Source organism: Cervus elaphus, chromosome 13 (genome assembly GCF_910594005.1).
Source record: "Cervus elaphus chromosome 13, mCerEla1.1, whole genome shotgun sequence".
Lineage (NCBI taxonomy): Eukaryota > Metazoa > Chordata > Mammalia > Artiodactyla > Cervidae > Cervus > Cervus elaphus.
Window position 1 is genome coordinate 11,500,453 of NC_057827.1, and position 25,112 is coordinate 11,525,564.

General features: G+C 35.8%; 1 protein-coding gene across 2 annotated transcripts in view; it reads right to left on the minus strand.

Annotated features, from left to right (window-relative positions):
* Positions 1–25,112, minus strand: part of LRRC28 (leucine rich repeat containing 28) — a 197,904-nt gene that overhangs the window by 139,922 nt on the left and 32,870 nt on the right. For both annotated transcript variants that reach the window (XM_043921649.1, XM_043921648.1), the window contains exons 4-5: positions 14,073–14,110; positions 13,306–13,443 (exon numbers count right to left, since the gene is read on the minus strand). In XM_043921649.1, the coding sequence (XP_043777584.1) occupies positions 13,306–13,443; positions 14,073–14,110 (176 nt within the window). The remainder of the gene's footprint in view (positions 1–13,305; positions 13,444–14,072; positions 14,111–25,112) is intronic.

The window sequence follows — 25,112 nt, forward strand, 5'->3', positions numbered from 1 at the left end:
TCATAAGCAAACCAAGAACATTCAACTGAAAAAAATGTATGGAGATTGGCATTTAGGAAAAAATTCTTAAGAAGTACAGAATAGGTAAAATTATTACTGATTGTTGGTTTACAGATCTGATTTACTATATTAAGAACCTCAAAAGACAAAAAGATTAAAACTTTCCTTTTTCTTGTATTTAAAATTAACAGTATTCTATAGCTTGTATTTCATATATCACTCACTAGATACAAGCATTTGGTTCTTAAATTGCTGGATAATATAGGGACTTGATATGTGTAAAATATATATTCAATCATGCCATTGGATTGTTTCACTTTAAGTGAAAAAGTCATGGAAATTTATCTCTGAAGATCCTTTTTCTGGGTATAAAGACTGTAAAACAACACCTCCATGTACACAAGCCAGTACTAGTGATTCTTCCTTCATTGGTTATGCACTGATACAGAAAAACTGCCTCACATTTTCAAATGTGTAGTAATCAGCCTCCTAGTGGCCTCACGGAACAGAACTACACCACAAAAATCATAATTTGGGTTTGGGATATACACAACAACACGCATAACTGTGCACACTTTAAAAAATGCTTTCCTAGACTTTGGAAGTCCAGTAGTTTAGAATCCACCTGCCAATGCTGGTACACGGGTTTGATCCCTGGTCCAGGAAGATTCCACGTGCTGCTGGGCCACTAAGCCAGAGCACCGCAACTACCGAGCTCACACTCTGGAGTCCGTGCGCCGCAACCACTGAAGCTCCGCGAGAGAAGCCGCTGCAGTGAAAAGCCTGCCGGCGCAACTGGAGAGCGGCCCCTGTCCGTCACAACCAGAGAAAGCCTCTGCGTGCAGCAATGCAGACAGCACAGCCAAAAAAATGTTTTAATAAATAAATGCTAAAAAAAATCTTCCAGTGTGTACTTGCTCTGTTTTACAATACACATATTTTTCAAAGCATCAAAGGAAAAATTTTAAGAATATTTCTTCAGTTAACTGAAGATTTAATAAATAAAATTTTAGTCTTATTTTACTTATAAGAAACTTGTACTTTCCTTCATAAAAGTGAATACTTCTATTTTTAAAAGAGTAAAAATGTATGAGGGAAAGAATAATTCTGAGATCTATTATTCTAAATATCTACATATCTTTCAGCTATTTTTTTCCAACAAACTTTTGTGTTAGGACCTAAATGCATGTGTAAATATGACTCCTACAAAACCACTGTTACTCCTAAAAAGAAGTTGATAATAAGATGCAAATATTGGTACTATAAATTCATACTAAAGTGCTGAATACCAAACTTTTAAAACTAAAAATAAAAAAGTCATCAAAACAGATCTGCCAGACTTTGATTCTCTTTCAGAACAAGTCAGGAGCAGTGAAGTCAGCAAATCTAGCTAAGAAGTAGAAGGGATATACAACCACCTTTCATCACTTCCATAGCCACTGTTTTGATTTCAAATTTTCTTACTACTTTATAAATACACAATAAAAACTAAAACAAATTGCTCAAAAACATTAATGTATCTGCTTCAAGTGGTGATTGTTTAAAAAGAAATCATAAAAAAAATTAAAAGGAGGGAGGCAGGGGGAGTTTGGTAACAAACTAAGTTTTGTTTACTTCTCATTACACCAATCCTTGGCAAATCATAAAGGTTCTTGTGCACTAAAACAATCATTGATTTTAAAATTATGTGCAGAACAGACAATCTGATTTAAATTAAAACCTTTAACATTATAAAACATAATTTACAGAAGAAGCAATAAGCATGTTCATATAACATATAAAAAATAAAATATATACTGAAGACATTACTTTTTAAGAAATACCTATTTCAGCACATCATCTATACTCTGCCAGCTAATTTTTCTCCACAATTAAAATGAAACCATAATTTTCTCATTATGTCACAAAACAATATACTGAAATCAAGGTAGAAAAATCAATTAAAATCATAAAGTAACCATTAAAATATAATCTTTGTTTACATATCTATTTAACACTTGCCCTTCCCAAAAATTGCTTAATAAATGCAATATATCAAATCACTCTATTAAAAACAAGCTTAATACTTGAAGCCCTTTAGTAAACTTGAACTATAAACCCAAGTTTTGCCAAAATATAAAAAGGTGTGATAGAAATTACTGCATACCACCTTCAAAATACTGCAAGTTGATTTGAATTAAAAAATACATTATATAAAAATACCTGAATTCCCATTAATAGGTTGCATTGAAGAAAATACATTTGTAAGTTCTCAAGAAAGTTTATTCCAAAAGATTATGAACACTTTTACAATTATTAGGCTTTTTATTCTTTTAATATTCCTAATTCCTGGTCTTCATAATAAACAAATGATTATGAACCCAATATGGGCTTCTATTCTGGCAACCACACACTTCTCACAAATCATTTCAATAAAGGATTTTAATTGGAGATGTAGTTTACCAAATCTGTATTTTAGAAAGATAATCCTGAAAACAGTGTATTGGGTAGACTATGAGCTAGATACCCTTCAAAGACAAAACAATGCAAAATATCCAACCCCAAGCCATTTGCTCTGCACACCATGTAGACAGCTCAGTCCCGCACATCAGGCCTGACTTCTGAATCTCTCCACTGACGTCAGTATTGTTTCAAGGTTCCCACACAGCACCAAGCTGGTAATACACCATGGTATAATTGCATACAGAAAGGGAAAGCACTGCATGTGAAGTTAATTCGGATATGCTCCCCTTAAAAGACTTCAAATTAGATCACTGGTATCATGACATTAGCTGCTTTGAAATTTTCTCACAAAGGAATGGCCCATGGAAAGGAATTCAATATGCCTTAGCCAATAGCATGATTGATGGCAGAGGCTTTCCAACTTTTCTGTTTTTTCCCTTTTTTCTGAGGAACCAACTTTTCTCCTTTTGCCATTTTAAAAAGTATCATCAGAATAAACTTTTGTGTTTCTCACATTTGGCAAGTTTTCTACCGCTTCCCTTCACACCTTACCTTAAAAGGAGTACTTTCTGTATTTTTTTGCACTGAGAAGGATGCATGGCCCAGAAAACAAATTCTTTTTCTTTTAGAAGAATTTTAATGGTCATTTTTATTCTAGGACTTTTACACAATTTTCAAAACTTGTAAAAGTTTTAAAATATAATTTAAAAGTTTCAACTCTGTTTGTAACCAAATTTTACAATATGTAATAGTACTGACAGAAATTTATTCTGATAAACTGTTTTATCTAATCTAGTACACTAAATAATTCTTTGTAAAAGTCTGAACTGAAAATCTCTATATCACTATAAAGTTACTAATATACATTTAACTATTAATATACAGTTGGAGAAGGCAATGGCACCCCACTCCAGTACTCTTGCCTGGAAAATCCCATGGATGGAGGAGCCTGGTAGGCTGCAGTCCATGGGGTCGCTAAGAGTCGGACACGACTGAGCGACTTCACTTTCACTTTTCACTTCCATGCATTGGAGAAGGAAATGGCAACCCACTCCAGTGTTCTCGCCTGGAGAATCCCAGGGACGGGGGAGCCTGGTGGGCTGCCGTCTATGGGGTCGCACAGAGTTGGACACGACTGAAGCGACTTAGCAGCAGCAGCAGCAGACAATATAAAGTTACTTTACTAATATGTGCTGTGTGTGTGCCATGTGCTCAGTTGTATTCGAGTCCTTGTGACCCCTTGAACCGTAGCTCACCAGGCTCCTCTGTCCATGGGACTCTCCAGGCAAGAATACTGGAGTGGGTTGCCATTCCCTGCTCCAGGGGAACTTCCCGACCCAGGTATCAAACCCAGGTCTCCCATTGCGGGCAGATTCTTTACCATTTGAGACACCAGGGAAGTCCTACCTGCGAGCCAGACCAATAAAGCAGCTTGTAGGTCTGTAAGAGACACTGAAAGAACTGGTTCTGAATATGAGTTTAGCACTCTGGTGGACAGTTTACTCATTTATTCAGTGGTCACCTAGCAAACTGACGGTGGGTGGACTTTATCCCTATTAGCTGTCAAACTGGGTTCCTGAACCACTTGGCACTGTATCAAGATAATGACCAACTATTAACACAATCAATACTTCTTTCTATCTCTTCTCTATCTAGTCTCTTCCTTGGAAGTTAACAGTTTAAACTCTTCAACAATAAAATATTACAAGCTCCTTTGAAGCCTGGCTCTAGATTTTGTTATCCCTTCACTGTCCCCACTTTCTCTAGGACACAGAATATATTTGGAATCAACAAACACTTTTTTGTTGAGTAGGTAAAACAGTAAGTGCCCCAGGTCATGTAGCTAATCCTACCAAATAGAAAGTCTGTTTATATATATTGTTGACTATACTTACATAGCCTGGTAACACCAGAGGGGACTCTGCCAGAGACTGATCAATTACATTTTTTAGTGAGAAAAGTGCTAGCTAGCTATTTTGCCAGTATTGATGTGCAATCACTGAAAAGTTGTTTCACTAGGAAGTTAAATCACTTTGAATTACTATGGCATCCACACAAGAAGGGTAATACAGGGGTGAACAACCTTGATTATTTGGTGGCAGGTGGCACAATTAGATCTTTTGTGTTTTGAAATTCAAGACGAGAACTGCTCTCTTCTCCCTTTGAGTTGACCACTAAAGAAGGAAGAGAGAACTCAGGCACAATGAAACCAGGGCTGACCCAGTGTTCCTGGGACCCCCTATCAATCCTAGAAACTATAATCCATGGATGCAAACACGGAGCGCCTCTGACCAGGCTTGTACTCACAGGAGAAGGTTCAACTCTGAGGAGGAACAGCAGCCTGCACTACTAACAGTCAGGCTGCACCAGTGAAGTCTCAGCAGCGGGGCAGCAAGCAATGGGGGAAGCTATAGCATGATCAGGCTTCCTGTCTTCTGTAGGAAGAAGGCTGATCTACAGCTCCTGATTGCCAGCAATGAGTATAAAAATTTCAGAATAATTTAGGTGGCAATAGGACAAATCTAAGAAGAGATACTAAATTTCATTTTAATAAAGCAACAGAGGCTTAACCAGAAGAAAAATAAATTTTAAGAACAAAATAATAAACTTGACCATACTCGAAGCCTGAGTTTTAGAACAATTCCTGCTATTTATACGTAGTATGTATTTCTGTTTTTGCACGCTTTTATCCATTTAAGTATAACATAGATTGCTTCAGTGTTTTCAATTTGGGCTAAAAATCTTTCCTTTTTGGTATACAAAACAACTTTTTAAGGACAAAATCATTTCAGAGAAACAAGCTGATTTATAATGCCAGATGTAAGCAACATCTTTTTTGACTCTTAGTTACATTTTGGGGTTTGTTTGTTACCATACTCTTCTCTCATGGGAATTCACAGAGGGTTTACAGTGAATCACAAAAGCATCAGGATTTTCTTGACAATCAAGGGATAGCTGGTTTTTCTGACTCTTCTAATATCCATTTGCTTTTGTGGCCAATGGTGAGTCACAAGGTATTTGGCAAATTGCTCTGCACTGATGGAAATCTTTCTCCAGTAATCCTTTATTTATAAGTGGGTCGTACTTCTCTTCATAACAGATCATGTAATTTTACTTAAGTCAGACTAGGCCTTTGGAAGAAAATGAGTTTAAATTTATTCTTCTGTAACAAACAATGATATAGTTTTGATACCAGAAGTGGGAGAATGCAACATATAAATATTTCAATGGCATACAAGGTATATAAAAGAATACAGGTAAACAATCAGATGAGAAATCAAAGAACATCTAATAGGACTTCCACTTCCAGATATGACAAGGTCACAACACCAGACTTGCTTCCAACCAATACAACTAGTCAAAAATATATGAGAAAACTGTTTTCAAGTAACAGACAGGAAACAAAGGACTCTGATGACTGAGATAAGGGAAATACCCGCTGTGTCCCAAACTGGACAAGGCTTTCTTGGCCACAACACAGGGAAGGGGAACCCAAGTGGAACACTGCAGTCACAGTGCTGAAGGTCACAGTCTGGGAGTTGAAGCAGCTAGAAATGCAAGACAAGGTACTAAAGAGGAAAATGTTGTGAGAGAGTGAAGAAGGGCTTAACAAATAAAATACTGGAGAGCACAAAAGAAGTTACTGCAGTAGAAGACAGATAAACAGAAAAAAATGTGGGGCAGAAAACTATATAAAGAAAAATAATAAACTTTCCAATTTGGGAATCAAGAAAAGCCTATGCAGGATAAATATAAAAAATCCTACGTCATGGCACATCATACATAAACTGCTGACACCAAAGATAAAGAGAAAATATCTAATGTAGCCATAGAAAAACACTATGGGATAACAAAACTACAAATTACAACTGACTTATCAGAAACAATAAGGTCAGAAGACAATGAAAGGTTGTCTTAATTTAAGAGTGCTAAAAAAACCATCTTGTCAACCCAGAATCCTGTATCTCAAGAAAATATCCTTAAAAGTCAAAGGTGAAATAAAGAACATTTTCACATAAAGAGAAATGAACATAGTTCATTGCCAGGAGAACAGCACTACAAGAAATATTAAATAAAGAGAAATATTACCAAATTAAAAAAAGATCTACAAGAAGGAATAGAGTACAGGAAATGGTAAATAATGGGTAAATACAAAGAATATCTTTTTTTTTTTTAATTGGGATTCCCTTTAGAGACAACTGATTGTTGTAAAATAAACATACTGTAGGGTTCATAATGTATATTGAGATAAAATACATGATATCATAACACAAAGGAAGGAGGGTAAATGGAAGTATCCTGTTGGAAGGTTCTTAAAATTTATATTAAGTGGTACAATATCCTAAGTAAACTGTAATAGGTTAAGGGTGCATACTGTAAATTCTAAAGAAAAACCTAAACCTCTCCTCTAAAGTAGAGGAAATAAAATGGAACATTAGAGCATACTCAAGTAATCCAAAAGAAGACAAAAAGGAGATAGAGAAAGAAAGGTATGGAGAAACAAAAACCAAATTGTGATAGCCCGTGAGGGAGGAGAACTTAATTCCAATAAGAAAATAGAAAGTCAAGAGAGTTGTCACTTATACCCTAACCACAAAAAGAAACTGGAAAAGCTACATAATTATAGTTTTTAAAATTACTCAGAGACTGAGAACACCCAGAAACCTGAATCAACCCCAAAAAGTGATAAGCATATTTTAAAACAGAAGAGATTCCCAGTTGCTATCACTCTTGACTGTAACAGGAGGATAAGGAATCTGCCACAGACAAGGGTTAAAGAGAAAGCAGTCTAACTTTGCTTTGAAGGGCTACGTGGACTGGCACGCTAGCATACAATCCAGAGGAGCCCCAGACACAGAGAGAGGTTGCATGAACTACCTGTGTCCCCCCCACCCAACCACACACATACTCACAAACTCTTTTTCACAAAGACTTCACCAAAAATGGGGGCAAGGGAAGAAAGTTGAGATCATCTCCACAAAACCCTCCAGGCTTTGAGCTGAGGAAAGCCTGAAACGGAAGATAACAGGACAGCCAAGGAAACTTGCAGAGGCAGGAGCCACTTAGAGCACAGGGCTGCCATACACAGGCCAACAACTGGGCAGCAAGGCTACCACAGCTTTCCAGGCACAGAAAGCAAGGGGCAGAACTAGGAAGCAGAGAGAATTCTTCAACAGCCTCATTGTGCTGCTGGCCTGTAAAGCAGGGAGACATTGCTTACAATTCAGAAAGACTTGGAATACTCCACAAATACGTCAGAGGTGCTCAATACCCCTAGTCAAGAGAGAAAGACAAATTCAGTTAAATACAAACTAAAGCAACTCAATACAACTTCTCCATTACTACAGTTAAACAAAGCCAAACACTAACAAAAACCAGACAATATCAAATAACTAGCAAACATTCAGAGTAACTAGAACTCTCATCTATTTCCATGAGAAGCATAAAATGGCATTAATATAACCACTTAACAAACACATGAAAAGATGCTCAATATCACTCATTATCAGAGAAATGCAAATCAAAACCACCATGAGGTACCATCTCACACTGGTCAGAACAGCTGCCATCAAAAAGTCTACAGGCAATAAATGCTGGAGAGGGTGTGGAGAAAAGGGAACCTTCTTACACTGTTGGTGAGAATGCAAACTAGTACAGCCACTATGGAGAACAGTCGAGATTCCTTAAAAAACTGGAAATAGAACTGCCATATGACCCAGCAATCCCACTGCTGGGCATACACACTGAGGAAACCAGAATTGAAAGAGACACATGTAACCTAATGTTCATCGCAGCTCTGTTTACAATAGCTAGGACATGGAAGCAACCTAGATGTCCATCGGCAGATGAATGGATAAGAAAGTTGTGGTGCATATACACAATGGAATACCACTCAGCTATTAAAAAGAATGCATTTGAATCAGTTCTAATGAGGTGGATGAAACTGGAGCCTATTATACAGAGTGAAGTAAGTCAGAAAGAAAAACACCAATACAGTATATTAGCGCATATATATGGAATTTAGGAAGATGGTAACGACAACCCTATATGCGAGACAGCAAAAGAGACACAAATTTGTAGAACAAACTTTTGGACTCTGTGGGAGAAGGCGGAGGTGAGATGATGTGGAAGAAAGCGGCGAGGGTGGGATGATATGAGAAAAAAGCACTAAACCATGTATGTTACCATATGTGAAATAGATGACCAGTTCAAGTTTGACGCATGAGGCAGGGCACTCAAAGCTGGTGCACTGGGACAACCCTGAGGGATGGGATGGGGAGGGAGGGTCAGGATGTAGGGATACATGGACACCCATGGCTGATTCATGTCCATGTATGGCAAAAACCACCACAATACTGTAAAGTAATTACAATAAATAAAATAAATAATTTTTTAAAAATTAAAAAAAAAACTGCTGGCCAATTTCTTACAAAGTTAAACATATATCTACATTCTGTATCACATTTCCCCTAAAAGATATTTACCCAAGAGAAATGAAAATGTAAATCCATAAAAAGTCTTATACAAGAATGTCTATAGGGATTCGGGTGGTGTTAGTGGTAAAGAAGCCGCCTGCCAATGCAGGAGATGTAAGAGACGTGGGTTTGATCCCTGGGTCGGGAAGATGCCCTGGAGGAGGGCATGGCAACCCACTCCAGTCTTCTTGCCTAGAGAACCCCATGGACAGAGGAGCCTGGCCAGTTATGGTCCACATGGCTGCAAAGAGTCAGACTTGGACACGCCTGAAGCAACTTAACATACATGCATGCATATTAGTTTTATTGATCATAGACAAAGTGAGAAAAAAACTGACATGTCCATTAAGAGGAAAATAAGTTATAAAGTGTAGTTTATACAATGGAATTCTACTCTGCAAAAAAAAGACAACGAACTACTGACACATACAACAGCATGGATGCATCCTGAAACCTTTATTTTGAGTGAAAGTCAACAGAGAACTGCACGTTCCCATTTATTTCATTTTCAACAGACAAAATTAATCTATAGCAAGAGAAATCAGAATAGAGTTTGCCTGTAGCAAACAGATCGGCTGGAAATGGTGTAAGAGAACCTTCTGGAGTAATGGAAATGTTCTGTATCTCAAATAAGATGCTGGTTACATGAGTACATACATTTGTTAAAACTCAGGACTATACACTTGAGCATTTCACTGTATGTCAATTTTACCCTAATTAAAAAAAAAACTTTAAAAAAGAGAGGATAAAAATATGAAGAACAAAAGAAAAATATAAGACAGGATAAATCCATGATAAATTGTTAAAGTTAGGTACTGGGTATATAGGGCTTATTATTCTATTCTGCTTAAAATTTACCATAAAAAAAGGTTTTTTAAAAGATAACTGAATAATAATGTATTATGTATTTGAGTTTGCTAAGAGAGTAGATCTCAAGTGCTCAAACCACACACACACACACACACACAAATGGTAACTGAGAGGTGACAAATATGTTAATTAATTTGACTGTAGTAATCATTTCACAATATATACATATGTCAAAATATAACACTGTCTATTTTAAATATATACAATTTCTACTTATGCAAAATAAACAAAAATCAAGCCTTTGAGGTTGCTATTTTACATGGAGCTCTTTGAGTGGCAATTCACAGAAGCCAATTAGAGCTAGCTTAAGCATAGTCTATGGGCCTAAATGTGGCTTCCCTGGTAGCTCAGACGGTAAAGAATCTGCCTGCAATGCAGGAGGCCCGGCTTTGATCCCTGGGTCCAGAAGATCTCCTGGAGAAGGGAACAGCAACCCACTTCAGTATTCTTGCCTAGAGAACTCCATGAACAGACCAAGGGGTCACAAAGAGTCAGACTCAACTGAACAACTAACACTTCACTTCATGGGCCTTAAAAACAGAATCAGTGATTAGGAAATTACAGAAAAGTTAGAAAGCCTCTGACTCCATCTTATTCGAGATATCTACTTCATCTTTTTCTCTTTGTTTTCCTGCCCACATGACTACTACCAGATTTCACAAGATTACATAGCATTGTTGTAGACGCCCAGAGAGAAAAGAGTGCCTGATTTCCTCTTTCACCCTCCCATTCTCTCTTGTTCTCTTTGCTTCTCCCCTACAGTCTCTTTCAAAATGCCCAGGAAGAGAACTGGTCTTGCTTGAGTTACCTACACCAGGATTAATGAACTGTGGAGAGAAAGCAACATACAAGGTAGAAAAATGGCAGTGCTCTGCAATCCAACAAAAGGGGGGAAAGGGACATTCCCAAGGAATGGGTACTGACAAACAACCCAGGAGAACCAACTGTACGAGCCATGGACCTCTTTGAGAAATTCATAAACACACGGGACCTTCTTTACAGCAGTGTGTACATGCTCACAAACACCAGACTGCCCACACAATTTGAGGGCATTCACAAAGCCCCTGTAATCCACTCTTAGATCCTAATTTTAAAACTATCAGCCATTTAGATATTTCAAATGTTTCAAATACTGCTCTCAAATTTTCAAATGTTAAATACTGAATGTGAAACCATATCCAAAGGTTTTTTAACTACAAAAAATACACATAATAAAATATTAAGTCTTTCACAGATATATAACATATAAGACTATACCAATAGCATGGAATATGTATTAATAGAAGAGGCTAATATATCAACTGGAGTCTACCGTCATCAAATGGACACCAATTGGCAATTCCTCACATTTTTTACTACAGTTAAAATATTTTTCCATAGTATGTCCCTAATGATTGGGTACACTTGGTAGATGTTTACCCAAGCCCCTCTCCCATTCAAATCATAACATTGAAATTACGTCATAAACACATACATAAAGTGAACTAAAAAATTAGTAAGATCTAGAGCATTGTACTTGTGATGGCCCAGAAAAAAAAAAAAAACTATATACATAGCTTAATCAAAAGTTTCTACTCAAAATACATAGATACTACTTATGTCACTGTACTCAAAACAAGCAAAAACAAACACAAGCAACAGAAATAAGCTAGGGAGATAAAATCAGAAGTAAATGCTTCAAATCTATTATGAATCAGGTGAGATACAAATTTAAAATTACATGAAGGTAGCCAGGAAATCTATACCCTCCACTGGTTATTAGGAAGCAGTCAATGACATTATTAGTATACCCTTAACCTCTGAGAGTATATAATGAAAGGAAATGGCTACATTTTACCACAAAATGTTCTTACATTACAGGAAAAAACAGAAGAATAGAACACAAAGAACAATGTTTTAATAGAGAGTTGTGTTACTCGTAAGTTCTTTAAATGTATAGAAAAAGGAGCATATGAACACAGTATTATACCCATGCATTTTGATTCTATAACATATCTTTTATGAATTTCATATTTGAAAATACTATTAAATCTAAAATATTCAGTATTATATCCATGCATTTTGATTCTATAACATATCTTTTATGAATTTCATATTTGAAAATACTATCAAATCTAAAATATTCAGCATTATATCCATGCATTTTGACTCTATATCTTATATAAGCTAATATATAAAAATACTCTGAAAATCTAAAGTAAATCTTTGCTGATACATTTTCTATACAATCTCTGAAAGAGAATCTAATTTCCTGAGTATGTAAATATATAAACTTGATGAAATCAAGCTTCATGATGAAGCACCATTGAGTTTGATAACATACAACAAAATTTAAAGCAAAGATCATACTCCTACACCATATTAAAAATTTTTGTACTAAGCAGAGTTGTAAAAAGTAAGACACTTTAAATGAGATTAAAAAATATTTTTTAAGCAGAGTTAACTGCTATACTAATACCATTTTTGTATACAATATTGAATGTATATATTAAAATCAGCATGTAAAGTCTAAAAATTAATCAACTACTGTTTCAATTAGAAATTTCTGTGCTTGAAAAACTTTGGACAAAGTATTTTTTAAATTATAAATTCATTCATGGATTTAACATGAGTAGTTTCTAACAGCTTCATATATCCCTGAAGTTCTAAGGCAGGCAGTAATTTGTAATTTTCGTTGAGTCATATATTTCACTTGGATACACTAAGACTCAGGAATACCAAGAGTTAGTAGGTACAAATACTCCCAGTCAATGTGAGTGGTGTCTGCATTCTTTTTTCTGCTTATTTTTGAATGCAGAGTACTTTCATGTAATACCTGAAGCACAAGCTATTTTTTTTAAATCATACTTCACTGCTTTAAAAATATGGGAAATGACATAAGACAGAGGAATCTCCAAGTGTGCGAGTTCACAAAGAAAGGTCTCTGAATATCCCTTGTAAGAAAGTCAAAGGATTTAATGGTAGTTCAAGAGAAGGCAGGATTTTGGTACTGTCTATATGTACATCATAATCTAATAGGATGATCAGTAGGCAGAAGTGACAATTAGTTTGAGAACTCAAAGTTAAATTCTGCTACTAAATTCTAGTATGATTCACATTAAATCAAAGTTAATGCACATCATTTACCTCACTAGAGAATGAGAGAAAACACTGCATGTATCTGCTTTCAGACACTAAAATGCAAAGTTCATATAAATTCCCTAATGTGGAATTCAAAACTAAAGTAGCTTTGGTACAAATAATTCACCAGGGCAGTGGTTTTGAAGGGGCACTGACTGCAATGCACAACTGCAGTAACTGCAGCTCAAAAACATAAATGCCAGCTTCCTGCATTTGCATCAGGGAAAAGGCTTTCAGTCATAGCCCATCCACATTCCTTACCATCCTCCTCAAACAAGCGGACAATCGGAAACTTACAGATATGCCCAAAGCCCACTGCCTAGACACAAAGTGAGAAATATTAATAAAAATAGCCTTGCAACAGACAAGAAGCTTCTGTGCTACAGACGGTGATTACCTGGAGGTAGGAATTGCAGTTGGTTATTAGCTAATCGAAGATGACGTAAAGCTCTCAGACGACCAATTTCTGGGCAAACGATTTCTAAGGCATTGTCACTAAGATCCAAACATTGTAGTTTTACAAGGGACCCAATGGCTTTGAAGAGAAAAGAAGGGTAAAAGCAAAATTAATTTGACTCAAGTGTTAAGACCAATTTTTAATGCAATTACTCCAAGCTTAAATATTTTAATATTTAATATCCCTATCTCTGGTGCTGACATAATAGTAAAAGCATGTATCAAATTAATTTTTTAAAACATTTTTATTGCAGTATAGTATCAAACATTCTATGAAGTAACACTTCTACCTCAATATACTATAAACTTTAAAAAGACAAATAAAAATGTTAAAACAATGTAAAAACTACTTGAATAAACAATTCATGAAATGATATATAAAGTCTTTTTTATCTAACCAAAATGCTTAACTCAAAATTTATTAAACTTAGAAGTTATTTTATTATTTACCCAATGTCAATTTATCTGATAATAATTTACCTAACCATTATAAATATTTTAGACTTATTAAATTTAATTTTAACTGTTAACTATACTTACTAATTAGAGGGAAAAAAGCTTTGAAACTTAATAATGATGCTGTATAATTAAAATTCTCTAACACTCCAACCAAAATAGGTTTAAAGAGACAATCTGTTCTACTATGATAAAGCACAGCTTTAACTCTAGCACCTCCTAACTATTAGTAAAAACTGAAAGTGTATTTACCTTCCGGAACCACAACTATGTTATTTGAGTGAAGATACCTAGAAAAAAGAAGGGAAAAAAAGTTATTATCACTTAGTACTTCTGCTAGAATTAATCACCCTGTAAAATGCTCACTTAGAAATTTATTGAATATAATAAAAAGGCCAGACTTTCTTTCATACCATATTCTAAATGCATAACACAAAATAATTAATAATACTTTGCGAATAATACTGTATGCTAGAAATGCAAATATTAAAACTATTTGCTAATTCAGTTTCTATTTTAAAAAGATACACAATAAATAATTATTTCTTAACCTCATAAAACACATTACTAGTTTCTCTAATTCATTTTAAGTTATGCAAGTTTTCAACAAAACACCTAATAATGTTAAGAAAAATCAACAACTACTATGTACTATGTACAACAACTAAAACACAACTTTTAGTTTTTAAAGGATAATGCCACAAAATAATCAAATCAAAGATACTTCAAGACAGCTAGGAGAACCAAGAATGAAGTGATTAAATACTCATCATTTACAATATCTGTAGAAATACTCAATTGCCAAGATATAGAATTTATTTCACAGTAAGCGGAATTTTGTAAACAAGAAATCAAACTCTTTCCTAAAAATAAAAAAGGTCTAACCCGCTGACAAGTCCAGGCAAGCCTAAGTAAATAACATTCCCCACTGAAGTATCTCTAGCACTCTCTGGTGGAGACTTCATGCAATTGTCAGCAGCCAACTATTCAGAGCAAAACAATAGTGACTGATGAAAATCACACAGTAATAATTTTAAAAATAAATCTGTAGCACTGATTTTGAGACCAGAGAACTAGATTTTCAAAACTACTATCTTATTATACCTCATAATCAACCTTCACATATTTGAAACAGATTTAGTCTTCTATAGTTTATAGCCTAATATCAAATGTTAAAAAGTCTATTATACAAAATAAGAAAGATACAAAATTAATAAATTTAAGAAGATTTCTATATGCTAAATTAAGTCAATTTTGTGTGGGTATTAACATTCTGGGGCTAACACAATTTAACCAATTAAACCATTCTATGATTCATTTTATTCCTTGCTTTGTGCACACAAAATGATTCCCTATTTTATTTTTTAAAATGTGTCCATATTTTAAGGTAAGTAGTCTTTAAACATTACCCTCAGGAAGCAATATCTAACTACTTAATCAGATTACTCTAAAAATTCTTTATGCCAGAAAACAATATGTAAGTAAGTATACACACACACACACACACACACACACACACACACAAACACACACCTGCATGTGTTAAACAAAACGCAGAGTACCTAGACACCAAAACAAAGAGATAACTGATTCTTCAGTAATCCGCAAAATATTTGCTTCAGTTCTAGTTCTACCTGTATCTGTTCAGTTCAGTTCAGTCGCTCAGTCGTGTCTGACTCTTTGTGACCCCATGGACTGCAGCATGCCAAGTTTCCTTGTCCATCACCAACTCCCGGAGCTTACGGAAACTCATGTCCATTGAGTCAGTGATGCCATCCAACCATCCCATCCTCTGTCGTCCCCTTCTCCTCCTGCCCTCAATCTTTCCCAGCATCAAGGTCTTTTCCAATGAGTCAGTTCTTTGCACCAGGCAGCCAAACTATTGGAATTTCAGCTTCAGCATCAGTCCTTCCAATGAATATTCAGGACTGACTTCCTTTAGGAGGGACTGGTTGAACCTCTTTGCAGTTCAAGGGACTCTCAAGAGTTTTCTCCAACCCCACAGTTCAAAAGCATCAATTCTTCCACGCTCAGCTTTCTTTATAGTCCAACTCTCACATCCATACATGACTACTGGAAAAACCATAGCTTTGACTATATGGACATTTGTTGGTAAAGTAATGTCTCTGCTTTTTAATATGCTGTCTAGGTTGGTCATAGCTTTTCTTCCAAGGAATAAGCATCCTTTAATTTCATGGCTGCAGTCATCATCTGCAATGATTTTGGAGCCCCCAAAAATAAAGTCTCTCACTGTTTCCACTGTTTCCCCATTTATTTGCCATGAAGTGATGGGACTGGATGCCGTGATCTTAGTTTTCTGAATGTTGAGTTTTAAGCCAGCTTTTTCACTCTTCTCTTTCACCTTCATCAAGAGGCTCTTTAGTTCTTCTTCACTTTCTGCTGTAAGGGTGGCGTCATCTGCATATCTGAGGTTATTGATATTTCTTCAGGCAATCTTGATTCCAGCTTGTGCTTCATCCAGCCCAGCGTTTTACATGATGTACTGTGCATATAAGTTAAATAAGCAGGGTGACAATATACAGCCTTGATGTACTGCTTTCACAATTTGGAACCAGTCTGTTATTCCATGTCCAGTTTTAACTGTTGCTTCTTGACCAGCATACAGATTTCAGGAGGCAGGTCAGGTGGTCTGGTATTCCCATCTCTAAGAATTTTCCACAGTTTGTTGTGATCCACACACTCAAAGGCTTTGGCATAGTCAATAAAGCAGAAGTAGATGTTTTTCTGGAACTCTCTTGCTTTTTTGATGATCCAATGGATGTTGGCAATTTGATCTTTGGTTCCTCTGCCTTTTCTAATCCAGCTTGAACATCTGGAAGTTCGTGGTTTACATACTGTTGAAGCCTGGCTTGGAGAATTTTGAGCATTACTTTGCTAGCACATGAGATGAATGCAATTGTGCGGTAATTTGAACATTCTACTTATATAAAAGGACTTTAAAATGTCTGAGTCAAAACAAGAACTAAGCTATTCACTATTATCATTAAAATAAAAAAGTATATTTTAACACACTAAATTTATCTACATTATAATGAAGAAGCAGTAGTTTAGAATGTTTTCAATCTGACTACACATAAGAATCACCAGTGGTCTTCAAAATATAGATGCCCAAGGCCATCTCAAGTTTTTCTGATGTGCAACTGATAAACAATCATCACTGGCAGAGTGGATCAGAGAGTAGGTGTCCTGGAGCCAGACAGCTAAGGTGTACCTTATTAGCCATGCGAGCAGGGGAAAATCAGTGACCTTTTCACTTTCTTTATCTACGGAACTGGAGGATAATAGTATCAAGAACATAAGGATATTATAAGGATTAAATGAATCAATAAATGTAAAGCCCTTAGAAAAGAATTCGGTGAACACCACTGTTATTGTTATAGTTATTATTGTTATCATGAGTCATCTGTAATCAAAGGCTTGCCAATTTAAAGTCCCTTTTCTTTACTTAATTTTTGTAATTTCAAATTAGCTAAAATGGTGGTGTCCCAACCTAAGTGATTTTCATAAAGCTGTTTCTTCTACTCAAAATGATACATTCATTGCTTGTGAGAATGCATGACTTTGGAAAATGGTTGGCTGTGTTTTTTTTTTTTAATAAAATTATAGATATTTACTTAACAGTATTATGCCAATGTCACTTTCTTAGTTTTGACAACAGTTCCACAAAATTGTATTAAGATGCTGACAACAGGAGAAACTGGATACCAGAACTCTACTTAGTATATTTACAACTTTTCTGTAAATACAAAACTGTTTCAAAGTAAATTTTTTTTTAATTAAAGGAACCGTCATTTATTTCCAGTCATGATTAAATAGGGACCAGATTTACCCAGTTGCTATAAGCAATAAGAAAACTGAATGGATTATACGAAACAATTATTTTCGGATCCTGACAAGAGGCAGCTAGAAAGAGAAAAAACAAGTGAGGTGAGCAACTCACTTGTTGCTCACAACAAACTGTGGCAAATTTGCCTAGAGGCAAATTGTGGACCGTGGATCCCAAACAAAGAATGCAAGTCTCACTGAGTTATGAAGATACATAGCAGAGTTCAGGGAACTCGAGGCAGCTAGAAAGGTATTCAGTACAGTTCTGGAGGAGAAGGCACTACTGAAAAAAGAAAACAAAAAAACAAAACTTCAAGGCAACCTTTGACTTCTAGTTGAATTCTAAAATGTATTCCAGGCAAAAAGTAACTGAAAACCTAACAGCTGAACAGTCCACAGAATTCATACAGGGCTAGAAAGCACTCAAGTTCTGAGCAACGAGGGTACCAAATCCTCGTTGATCACGTTGTGCATTTAAATGAGATCCTCGAAAGGCCTTCTGCGGGTAATAGGGCTAAACTATCCCTACAGTAGAGGTTACTCTAGACCTGTCCTAACAAAGCATACAGACAGGCCATGAAAGGATCAAACTAAATCACAAATAATATTCAAGCCAGAACAAAGCACCACAAAGAGGAAGACAACAAAGTGTAACACTCAATAATTGACATTTAGAAGGCCAGCATCTAGTGACAAAGTGCTGAGAATCAGGAAAATGTGACCAAAACCAGGATAAAAAATAGTTAATACAAATATACCTGATGTGACATAGATAGAGCAATTAGCAAATAAAAACTTTAAAGCAAAAATAATAATTATATTCAGATATTCAAAGAAAAGCATTAACATTGTAAGACAAATGTTAACATATAAAGAAGAACCAAATAGCACTTCTAGAGGTCAAATATAAAAAATAAAAATCTCACTAGGTGGGATTAACAGCAGATTAGATATTGAAGCAGAAAATATTACTAACTCTGAAGACAGAGAAACATAATTTGTCCTAACTGAAGCACATTAAAAAAATAAATAAATAAAAAGACTGAAAAGAACTGTAACAGTGTGTCAGTAATTATGGGACAATATCAAACTAACAGCAGTTAAGAGTCCCAAAAGAAATAATGTTTATAAATATTCCAAATTTGACGCAAGCTATAAAGACACAACCTTTCAGGGATCACAACCTTGTCATGTTGAAGGGGCTTGTGTAATTCAATGAAGCTATAAGCCATGCCATGCAGGGCCACGCAAAACAGATGGGTCATGTTCTCAATGGAACAACTGACTGGTTCAAATTTGGGAAAAGAGTAAGATAAGCTGTATACTGTCACCCTGAATATTTAACTTATATGCAGAGTATATCCTGGGGCTTCCCAAGTGGCGCAGTGGTAAAGACTCCTCCTGCTTAATGCAGGAAAAGCGAGAGACGTAGGTTTGATTCCTAGACTGGGAAGATCTCCTGGAGAAGGAAATGGCAATCTGCTCCAGTTTTCTTGCCTGGAAAATTCCATGGACAGAGGAGCCTAGAGGGCTACAGTCCAGGGGGTCACAAAGAATCGGACATGCCTGAGTGACTGAGCACGCACAGACACATAGAGTACATCATGCAAAATGCCAGGCTGTATGAATCACAAGTTGGAATCACGACTGCCAGGAGAAGTAGCAACAACCTCAGATATGCAGATGGTACCATTCTAGTGGCAGAAAGTGAAGAGGAACTAAAGACCCTCTTGATAGGTATGCAAAGGGAGAGTGAAAAAGCTGGCTTGAAACTCAATATTAAGAAAACTGAGATGGGCATGCAGTCCTATCATTTCATGGCAAACAGAAGGGGAAAAAGTGACAGATTTTCTTTTCTTAGGCTCCAAATTACTGCGGATGGTAACTGCAGCCAGGAAATTAAAAGATGCTTGCTCCTTAGAAGGAAACCTCTGACAAACTTAGACAGTGTATTAAAAAGCAGAGACATCAGTTTGCTGACAAAGGTCCATATAGTCAAATCTATGGTTTTCCCAGTAGTCATGTATGGATGAGAGTTGGACAATAAAGAAGGCTGAGTGCCAAAGAACTGATGCTTTTGAATTGTGGTGCTGAAGAAGACCCTTGAGAGTCCCTTGGACTGCCAGTCAATCTTAATGGAAATCAACCTTGGGTATTCATTGGAAGGACTGATGCTGAAGCTTAAACTCCAATATTTTGGTCAACTTATGTGAAGAGTTGACTCAGTGGAAAAGACCCTGATTCTGGGAGAGATTGAAGGCAAAATGAAACAGGAGCAGCAGAGGATAAGATAGTTAGATGGCATCATCGACTCAATGGACATCAGTCTGAGCAAACTCCGGGAGATAATGGAAGACAGAGAAGCCTGGTGTGCTAGAATCCATGGGGTCACAAAGCATCGGACACAGCTTAGCGACTGAACAATGACAACAACAAAGACAAAATCCAAGATGCTCAATGAATGTCAAGGATAATCATATGTCAAGAGAATCATAACAAATTCCTGAAAACCAATATAGGAAATAGAAATTCTTCAAAATAGCCCAAGGAGAAAAGACACTTTACACACTGTGGAAGAAATATAGGAATGCCTCTTCAGGAAGTATGCAAGCCAGAAGACAAAGAACACCAAGAAAATGTTGAAAGGAAAGAAGTAACTGGCAACCAAGAACCCTAATTCCAAAAGACTATGTATATGTATATATATTTCAGAATTATGAAGCACAATGTAAAGTAAAAAACTATACAACTTTTAGCAGAGTAAAAAACTATACAACTTAAAAAGCAGAGACATTGCTGACAAAGGTCTGTCTAGTCAAAGCTATGGTTTTTCCAGTAATCATGTATAGATGTAAGAGTTGGACTATTAAGAAAGCTGAGTGACAAAGAATTGATGCTTTTGAACTGTGGTGTTGGAAAAGACTCTTGAGAATTCCTTGGACTGCAAGGAGATAAAACCAGTCAATCCTAAAGAAATCAGTCCTGAATCTTCACTGGAAGGACTGACACTGAAGCTGAAACTCCAATACTTTGGCAACCCAATGCGAAGGACTGACTCCTTGGGAAAGACCCGATGCTGGGTAAGACTGAAGGCAGGAGGAGAAGGGGACGACAGAGGATGAGATGGTTGGATGGCATCACCAACTTGATGGACATGAGTTTGAGCAAGCTCCAAGAGTTGGTGATGGACAAGGAAGCCTACCATGCTACAGTCCATGAGATCGCAAAAAGTCAGGACACGACTGAGTGACTGAACTGAACTGAAGAACTCTTAATTCCAGAAGGCAAAATATATATATATTTCAGAATTATGAAGATGAATGTAAAGTAAAAAAACCATACAACTTTTAGAGGAAAAAAGCAGAAGAAAATCTTTACGGCCTATGATTAGAAAACATACTTGATACTAAAAACATGACACTTAAAGCAAAAATTGTTAATGTGGACCTCACCAAAAGGTAAAACTTTTGCTCTGCAAAAGAACATGAAAATAGAAAGTATACAATAGGAGAAACTATCATCTGTAAACAACATATACAACCAAGGACTGGTTTCCAGAATACATAAAGAATTTTTAAAATTCTTACAACTAAAAAAATGTAACCAAATAGAACATGTACAATAGCCAAGAACAGACATTTCACTTATGACAAGTATTTTAAAAGATGTCAACTGTTATTAGGCATTAGAGAAATACAAGTTAAAATCACAATTATATAAAACCACACACCTATCAAAATGAAAAAAAAATTTTAAATAATAACATCAAAATAACACTGGTGAGGTGGAGAAACTGAAACAATCACATACTATTAGGGGAGAATGTAAAATGGTACAGTCAATCTGGAGAATTATTTGGGAGTTTTTAATGAAACTACAAATCCAGATGAAAAGTGGCAGAGTAAGGACCTCCAAAAATTCTCTTTTCATAAAATTAACAAGAATACTGCCAAAAATTATTCATAAGCTACATGTACAAAACTTTGGAAATTAAAATCAAAGACTTGCAGTAATACAGGGAGGGTTTATTTAAGAAAAACGGCAAAAATCTCAGTAAGAAGACTAAGTTGTGAACTTTGGGGCATTTTCACTTGCCCCAGTCCTGCCCGCAATTTTCCAACACTGCAGAGGCCTGGAAAAACACTTTGATTGCTTTTCACTTTAATTGCAGTAGCCTGGCCAGCACTGGAAGGGACATCAAGCTGGAGTTCACTCCCAGAGAACTGTCATTTGACTTCTCATGGTTCCCTGAAAGACCCCACTTGCAAGTCTGTTTTTAACTTGATCTGACTACAAGCTTGCCCAGTACAAAAACACTTTCCCCAGTTAAGATAAATTACAGGCAACTGTTTTAACTTCACTGCTGCCTAAGACAGTAGATAACAGCTGGAGCAAACAACAGACAACCAAAAACCTTAAACACAAAAGTTGGGGAAGGAGATTTACAGAGGAACTTTGAAAAACTGGCATAGTTCTAGAAATCTACAAGGTCACATGCATGCCCAGAGTTTTACATATGCTCAGGAAAAGACCTGAGAAACCCTAAGCTCTCAACTCTGCTGGAACTGAAGTATTTCATAAGAAATGAAGAGGGGCTTCCCTGGTGGCTCAGATGGTAAAGAATCTGCCTGCAATGCAGAAGACCTGGGTTTGATCCCTAGGCTGGGAAGATCCCCTAGAGTAGGGAATGGCTACCCACTCCAATATTCTTGCCTGGAGAATCCCATGGACAGAGGAGTCTGGCAGGCTACAGTCCATAGCGTGGCAAAGAGTCAGACACGACTAAAGTGATTTAGCACACACAGCACACATAAGAAGTGAAGTCTAAAGCAAAGCTGTCAACTATCTACCTAACTGAGAGGGGAAGGCATGCTACAATACATACACAGAGACCTCAGCAAAGACTGGGAGACTTAGCAGATTCAGGTAGTTAAAGAAATTTCTGCTTAAACATTAGCTGACCACTAAAGTAACTGACCAGATACTTAAAAAAAAAAAAAAGAATAAAAAGGAAAGAAAGAAAAAAAAAAAAGAACAGAGTGTATAGGAACTCTTTCTATAAGGCCAATACAATTGTGATACCAAATCCAGACAAAGACATAACCAGAAAAGACTACAGACCATTATTCTCTTATGAATACAGACGCAAAACTTTTCAACAAAATACTAGCAAGCCAAATCCAGCAACATATAAAAAGGATTATACTCCGTGACCAAATGGAAATTATCCCCAGTAATGCACAGCTGGTTCAACATACAAACATTAATAAAAACATACGATCATCTCAATAGATGAAAGACGGAAAGATTATCTGACAAAATCAAACACCTTTTACACTAAAAACAGAAAATAAAGTATAGAAGAGAAATTTCCTCAATTACATACAGGGGACCTATGAAAAATCTAAAGCTTTCACACTTAATGGGAAAAAACTAAAAACTGCCCCCCTAAGATCAATACAAAGATGCCCAGTCTCATCACTTCTACTTAACATTCTATATTCTAGCCAGGGCAACTAAGCAAGAAAAAGAAATAAAAGCTACATAGATCAGAAAGGAAGAAATACAACTCTTTATTGGTAGATGACTTGATCTTGTTTACAGAAAATTGGAAGGAATTCAACAAAAACAAGAAAGGCTAATAAATGAGTCTGGCAAGGTTGAAGGATATAATATCAATATATAAAAATCAACTGTATTTTTATACTGTTGTTGCTGTTTTAGTTGCTAAGTCATGTCTGACCTTTGCATCCCCATGGACTGAAGCCTGCTAAGCTCCTCTGTTCATGGGATTTCCCAGAGAGGAATTTTTATATACTAGGCACTAAACAATTCTAAAGGGAAATTAAGAATATACTTCTATGTACAAAAACATCAAAAACAATAAATTTAACAGAAGAAATTCAGTATTTTTACACTAAAAAGTGTTCAATGTTCAAACTATAAAATTGTTGAAAGAAACTGAAGACCTAAATAAATAGAAAGATATCCCACATTCATGGATTAGAAGACATAATACTGTTAGGATGGCAGTAATCCACAAACTGATCTAAAGAGTCAACACAATCATTGTCAACAATAATAGTTGGCTTATTTTTTTTTTTATATAAATTGAGAAGCAGATCTTAATATTCACATGGAAATGCAAGGGATTTAGAATAGCTAAAATCATTTTGAAAAATAAGAATAATGTTGGAGGATCCATACTTTTCAATTTCTAAACCTATTACAAAGCTAAAGTAATCAAGTCTCTGTGATACTTTTCAATTTCCAAACCTATTACAAAGCTAGAGTAATCAAGTCTCTGTGGTACTGGCAAAAAGATAAGACATATAGATCAACAGAATAGAATTGAGAATCAAGAAATATGCCTATGTGCCTATGTGCCCTGGGAAAAGAACAGGCATCTCAATAAATGGTGGTAAGATAACTAGATATCCCAAACAAAAATAGAACTCTAGATCTCTGCATCACATCATATGCAAAAATTAACTCAAAATGTATCAAGACTTAAATGTAAAAGCTAAAATTATACAATTCAAATAAGAAAATGGAGGTAAACCTTCCTGACACTGGATTAGAACGTCTTTCAGACATGATAACAAAACACAAGCAATTTATCAAAAAAACTAAAAGGTAAATCATAGAATGGGAGAAAATGTTTGCAAATCATATATATGATAAAGGTCTAGTATCCCAAATACATAAAACACTCTTAGAACTGAACAACAAAAAGACAACTATTGTAATTTTTAAATGGACAACAGATTTGAATAAATATTTCCCCAAAGAAAACATACAATGACCAATAAGCACATGAAAAGACATGATTAGTCATTAGAAAAACTACAAATGAAAACTATAAGAAACCAATTTACACATCCTAGGGTGACTATAATCAAAAGTATAGAAAATAACAAGTGTTGATGACAATATGGAGAATCCTCACATATTGTTGGTAGAACTACAAAATAGTACAGCCTCTTTGGAAAACAGTTTGGCAGTTCCTCAAACGTTAAACATAGTTACCACTGCATTCCACTCCTAGGTAGAAACTTCAGAGAACCAAAAATATATGTTCATAATCAAACTTCTACATAAATGTTTACAACTGCATTATTCACCATAGCCAAAATGTGGAGATAAGCCAAATGTCTACTGACTAAAAAATGGATAAACAAAATGCTGTATATCCATGTGATGGAATATTATTCAGCCATAAAAAGAATGGATTCTGAAATATGCTACAACATAGATGACACATGATATGCTAAAACAGCCAGACATAAATAGTCACATACTGCATGATTCCATTTATATAAAATGTCCAGAATAGGAATATCCATAGAAATAGAAAGCAGATTATTGGTCATCAGGGAGTTACAAGGAATTAGGAGAGGGGAATGATTATTAATCATCATTTAGGGTGATGAAAATGTTCTGGAT